The 6310-nt window shown below is 47.9% G+C and overlaps 1 protein-coding gene across 1 annotated transcript; it reads left to right on the forward strand.

Annotated features, from left to right (window-relative positions):
- The first annotated feature begins 573 nt into the window (after positions 1-573).
- On the forward strand, positions 574-3415 carry LOC125520264 (phosphoacetylglucosamine mutase). Its single transcript, XM_048685129.1, has 8 exons — positions 574-1059; positions 1286-1405; positions 1487-1629; positions 1713-1964; positions 2051-2457; positions 2567-2742; positions 2844-2940; positions 3036-3415. Exons 1-8 carry the CDS (start codon positions 724-726, stop codon positions 3182-3184), a joined length of 1680 nt encoding a protein of 559 aa, XP_048541086.1. The 5' UTR covers positions 574-723; the 3' UTR covers positions 3185-3415.
- The last annotated feature ends 2895 nt before the right edge of the window (positions 3416-6310 follow it).

Consider the following 6310-nt stretch of genomic DNA (forward strand, 5'->3'; position numbering starts at 1 on the left):
CCGGGATCAATTGGATCTGCCCCTTTAAGTCTTTTTATATTGGTATAGATATAGATGGACACAAATGACCTCCTCAACCCCAAAGCAAAGGCGTATGTCGAGCTTTGTCATGATGAAACGATCATGAAGAAGTAAATGCATGAAAAACATGATGAGAGAAGGAATAAGAGGTGCCATGGATGAAATGGAAGGAGTAACGAAAGGTGCCAATGGGCGGTGAAATGAGAGGAGAAATGAAAGGTGCCATGAGCGGTGGAATGGGCGGCTACATAAACATGATGGGAGATGCCATCAATGGTGTCTTCGATGACAACATGAGAGATGGCTTTGATGGCAACATTCGCAATGGGATGGCTTCGGTTGTACGAGAGATGGGTTCGGTGACAACACAGCGGGGGTGGCTTCGGTGCCAACACGAGTGTTATCGGAGGGCCAACACGAGTGTTATCGGAGGTGCTTCCATTCTTCGGGGGCAGCACAGCCATGTTCGAATTGAGAAGCACGCGCGTGGCTACCACTACCAGGTAGGCCCTACCTGCCCCGGCTCATCTAGTCGTTCGTGGTCCGGACGATCCCTTCGCACCGCGATCTGAAGCGAACATCTCCTCTTCGGGTCAACTTCGACTCTGACCTTCCCAGGCTCCAGTCCAACCCAGCCAGCCAGGCTCGTTCCCCCCATCGCGCCCCTGCTTCCCACCGCCGTCCAGATCCGCCCCTGCCGCCATGGCCGACCCAGGAGGCTCGCAGCGCGCGGCGCTGCTCGCCGTGGCGTCCCTCTTCCCCGTGCCCGCCGGCGCGACCTTCTCCTACGGGACGGCGGGGTTCCGCGCCGACGGGAGCACCATGGCCCCCGCGGTGTGCCGCGCCGGGATCGTCGCGGCGCTGCGCTCGCTGAAGCTGGGCGGCGCTGCCGTCGGGCTGGTCATCACGGCCTCGCACAACCCCGTCGCCGACAACGGCGTCAAGATCGTGGACGCCGACGGCGGCATGATGTCGCAGGCCTGGGAGCCCTTCTCCGACGCCCTCGCCAATGCCCCCACCCCCGACGCGCTCCTGCAGGTAGGCGAAAAGATCAATTCAGCTAAATTGTTTCTCTTGGGTTGGTTTGGTAATGCCTCAGTTAGTTGGATGCAAAAATTGTCTAGTGATGCTAATTGTTGTACTCTACGTATGATGCTCGAAAGCCATACCCGGATAGGATGCCTCGGTTTTATCGTTGAATTGATAGTGTTAGTTCCTACCAACCTTCTATTCTCAGTTTGTCTTGGTCTTTGTTCATATGCAGCTGGTGCTTCAGTTTGCGAAGGATGAAGGGATTACACTTGGTGGAGGTCACTCGGCGCAAGTGCTGTTGGCAAGAGACACGAGGCCTACTGGAGAGTACCTCCTCCACGTTGCAGTCAAAGTATATCATTAACACCCTCTGTTTTAGTACTGTTGGCTGAGTCGATCTGATTACTTATCTGAAACACTTTTGTGAATGAAGGGTATAAGCACAATAGTAGGCTCAGTTGCACTTGACATGGGGATCCTGACAACTCCGCAGCTACACTGGATGGTTCGGAACAAAAACAGAGGCTTGAAAGCCTCTGAAGCGGATTATTTTACACAAATCGCCGAGTCATTCAGGTCGTTTGTCATTCCTGCACGTGTAATCAGTCCCGGAGAACACTGCATTATTTGCTGAACAATTGCATTGATTGGCACAACAGGCATTTATTGGAATTAACCCCTGATGATAAAGGCATCGATGACCTAAATGAGAAACTAATTGTGGATGGCGCAAACGGTATTGGTGGGTTGAAGTTGGAACAAATAAAGTCAAATCTGGCCAGATTAGACATTCTTGTGAGAAATTCAGGAAAAGAAGGAGAAGGAATACTTAATGAGAGGTGTGGTGCTGACTTTGTTCAAAAGGAGAAGGTTCTTCCTCTTGGTTTTGGCCCTAATGATGTTGGTGTCAGGTGAGTATTGGTTATACTGCTTAAATTTGCTGTTATATGTTCACATTTGATGGATACTTATGTGAACATTCTAATATAACATTCAGGTGTGCAAGTTTCGATGGTGATGCAGATAGACTTGTGTATTTTCATGTTACATCGCCTAGCAAGACTAGTGTTGATCTTGTCGATGGCGATAAGATATTATCACTATTTGTCCTCTTTATTAGAGAACAGTTGGATATTATCAATGGAGAAGACAATAAAGGATTATTGCCTACAAGGTTTGGTGTAGTTCAAACTGCTTATGCCAATGGAGCATCAACAGAATTTCTTAAAAATCTTGGTCTTGAAGTTGTCTTCACTTCAACAGGAGTGAAATATCTCCACAAGAAAGCTCTAGAATATGATATTGGTGTCTACTTTGAGGCCAATGGACACGGGACAGTGCTATTCAATGATGAGTTTGTCTCACGGCTTGAGTCTTTGACTGCTAGGCTTTCTGAAGCTGCAGGTGAGCTATTCATGGCTTGTGCAAAAGCTTATTGTTTCTTTTCTTTTTAGCTCTTGTGCTGTTTTTCCTTTATTGATCTAAATGTCCTTCCCCACAACTCTTTCCTCAGGTTCTCCACAGCACCAAGCTGCCTCGAGATTGGTAGCAGCAAGTCAATTAATTAATCAAGCAGTGGGTGATGCTATAAGTGGAATGCTTTTGGTGGAGGCTGTTTTACAGCATAAGAGATGGTCATTCCAGAATTGGTGTGACCTATACACTGATCTACCAAGTAAACAACTTAAGGCAAGCTGTTACTTCTATAATTATATAATGCGCTATTCCTCTTAACTTATTGGTCAAGCTTCTTACTACTATTTTGTTTCCATAATGTGACAATTGTTCAGGTTAAAGTGAAAGATCGAACTTCTATTGTTACAACTGATGCAGAACGAAAAGTTTGCCAACCATCTGGCTTGCAAGAATTGATAGATAAGGAAGTCGGTGAGTAATATCTTAATTGTGTGATATTGTTGTTACATCTAAAATCTGAACATTGATGAATGAAAATGTACTAAAACTTATGTATTTTATTGCAGTTAATTACTCTCATGGGCGATGCTTTGTGCGGCCATCTGGAACTGAGGATGTGGTAAGAGTATACGCAGAGGCATCTACCGTGGAAGCAGCGGAAAGCCTTGCAAAATCTGTAGCACAGCATGTTGAGCGCATTCTCGGGTTTTGCTAGTTGGGTTCTTTTATCTTTCATCTTTTCTGAAACGTGTAATTTTCAACTTTAGCTGATTCCCCTACGTTTTGAAGAATGTAGACATATATTTTGTTTCTGTGCAAAATTGCTGATTTTTTTTTTGTACAAGTGTATGTAGAGGCATTCCTTCAAGGTCGATGGTTTGTTATCTTGTGATTGATGTGTTTCAGAAAGTTTGAAATGAATGCATTGGAGAAAATTCAACTGAAAGGTACTCTCTCTGTATTGGAGAGTACTCAAGTAGGGGAAAAGGCAGTTTATAGAGTAGGGCGTTTTGGTGACCGAGCTCCATGGAGCCCTTTATTTTTGAAAAATTCAAAATTCAAACTTTTTGACTTCAAAAAATTCTGAAAATAAATATGCAACTATACACGGATGAAATGTATGTGTGTGTAAAAATTCAAGATGAAATACTTCGAAATGCGACCTATAGAAAAAAGACAAATTTCTGGACTTTGAGGATGAATAGTAACATGTGTTAAAAAGCCTCAGATTTGTCTTTTTTGCACAGCCTTCATTTCAACGTATTTCGTCCTAAAAATTTACACACATGTGTGTTATGCCTCCATGTATGTCTCTAATTTTTTTCAGATTTTTTTTGAATTGTAGAAATATGAATTTTCATGAATTTTTTGTTTTTCAAAAACCGGCCTCCATGGAGGCCGAGCTCCAAAAGGCATTTTCGCAGTTTATAATGCTTTAAAAAATCCCTTCCTTGGCTGAAAAAATGCTTTTGGGCATATCCAACGCAGGCCTCCAGAAACTCCAGTGCATAGTGAACGGCTAAAGCGTGCGAAGCATGTCAAGAACGGTCGGAGTAGATCGAATTTGACATGGGAGGAGTCTATTTAGAGAGGGGGGGGGGGGGGGGGGGGGGGTTGGAGTATCACCACCAAAGCACCAAAGAACTAGCTATGGGCCAGTTCTTTTCGGCGATTCTCCCAGAATCACCCCCTTCCCCAGCTTCTCCCAGAATCGCCACTCCATATTTTTTTTACAATCCTATCTAGTTAAGATCTAATTAGCTAGGATTGTAAAAAATATATGGAGTGGTGATTCTGGGAGAAGCTGGGGAGGGGGGCGATTCTGATAGAATCCCCAAAAGAACTGGCCCTATGAACAGGAGGGCGTGAAAGCTTGCTATCCATGTGCCAGAGCCATGAGTTGGTCGCGAGATTTTATGGGTTTTATCTCTAGTCTATCCCAACTTGTTTTGAACTAAAGGCTTTGTTGTTGTTGGCTGAAAAAATGCGTTAGATTATCAGGACATGATTCTTGGTAATATGTAAAAACGGACAGCTATGTAACACACCAAGCAAGAACAGTAACTTCACGAGCCTCGTCAGTGTATCTCACACTGACACAAAATTTGGAGTACCTACCGAATGCAAAGATGTAGATATCCTTTCTCGATGCATACTGAGGCATGATTCAACTGAAAGTAAGATTAATGACTTAGAAAGAAACCTGTTGTTGATTTTTGGGAAATTATTGAATCAAACGCGTTGCTTTAGCTGACAGTCTCACTCGGCATCAGCAACAATGGCCTGAAGCACACAGCCTCTAACTGAAAGGATTCCAAAATATAAAGTGATACTCTGAAGAGAGGATTAGCAAATTTGTCCATTCATAGCGATGTGTGTTTCCCAACAACTGACCAAAGCATGATTAGAGGTGATGCGAAGGAGAAGTCAGAAACTTGGCGACTACTTCGCATTCTTCACAATCAGGAGAAACTTCCATGGATGTACATCGGGGGCTTCAAAGAGATCATGATTATTATGAGTTAGGATTCTGCCGGTTTTAGGACGGAGACTGTAGGAAAAAGATGGAGGAAGACGAGACCGAGGGCGCGGCGGGCGGCAGCTGGGCGCCGTCCTTGCTTGGTGGAGAAGAGGCGGCGGCGGCGCAAGAGGTGGCTAGGGTTAGGTCTCCCGACTCCTTAAGGGAAGCCGAACAAATACTGATTGCTTCTTGCTTGATTAAATTGATACATCTTCTCTCCTTATATAGAGAGGTTTACTTGACTCCTAAGCAAACGACCCTAATAACGATAAGATAATTGGGCTAAGCCCCTAATAACGATAAGATAACTTGGGCCATAGCCTACTAGGCTAAGCCCCTAATATGCCGGTCATAACACTTCTCCCCGCCTGCACAAACAGCTCGTCCTCGAGCTGTAAGACGGGGAAGCGCTTGCTGAACTCCTCGAGGTGATCAACCAGCATCAAACACCTCCGCGACATCTGAGGCGGCCAGGTCGCCGAGCCCGGCGGCGACAACGTCCTCCTCAATGTAGTCTGTAGCCTCCAGGTAGAAGAGTCGGGGGTAGACGTGGCCGGGCATGTAGGTCTCGTCGCAGTTGAAGCACAACCCTTGGCGGCGACGCTCGAGTAGCTCGGCCGAGGTGAGCCGACGGAACGGGCGCGTTGCGGTCACGGCAAGGGGTGCCGCGGAAGCCTGAGCAGGCTGACCCTGCACGGGAACATCCGGCCAGGGTGGCGGCCCAGCGGCCCGGGACGGTGATGCCTGCGGGATGGCCACCGCGCGGCGCTCGAACGTGCGGGCGTAGTACATGGCCGTCTGGAGGTCCCGGGGTCCCTGCAGCTCGACGTCCACGCGGATATGATCTGGTAGACCGCCGACGAAGAGTTCGGCTCGCTGGTGAGCCGTCATGCCGGACGCGTGGCACGCCAGGGCCTGAAAGCGGTCGGTGTAGTCCTGCACCGTAGAGGTGAAGGGAAGGCGGCCCAACTCCGCCAGCCGGCTCCCACGTATTGGTAGTCCGAATCGAAGGAGGCAGAACTCGCGAAAACGCTCCCATGGGGGCATGCCGCCCTCGTCCCGCTCGAGGGCGTAGAACCACGTCTATGCGGCGCCGCGGAGGTGATAAGAGGCGAGCCAGGTGCGGTCTGACGCGAGCATCCATTGCCCCCGGAAGAACTGCTCGCACTGGTTGAGCCAGTTGAGGGGGTCCTCGTTGCCGTCGTAGGTGGCGAAGGCGAGCTTGGCAAAGCGCGACGGTGTCTGAGCATGACCGTCGTGAGTGTACGGCTCGGCGGTACGGAGCAACGAAGAGGATGGCGTTGGTCCGGTGTGGACAGG

Source organism: Triticum urartu, chromosome 7 (assembly GCF_003073215.2).
Source record: "Triticum urartu cultivar G1812 chromosome 7, Tu2.1, whole genome shotgun sequence".
NCBI lineage: Eukaryota > Viridiplantae > Streptophyta > Magnoliopsida > Poales > Poaceae > Triticum > Triticum urartu.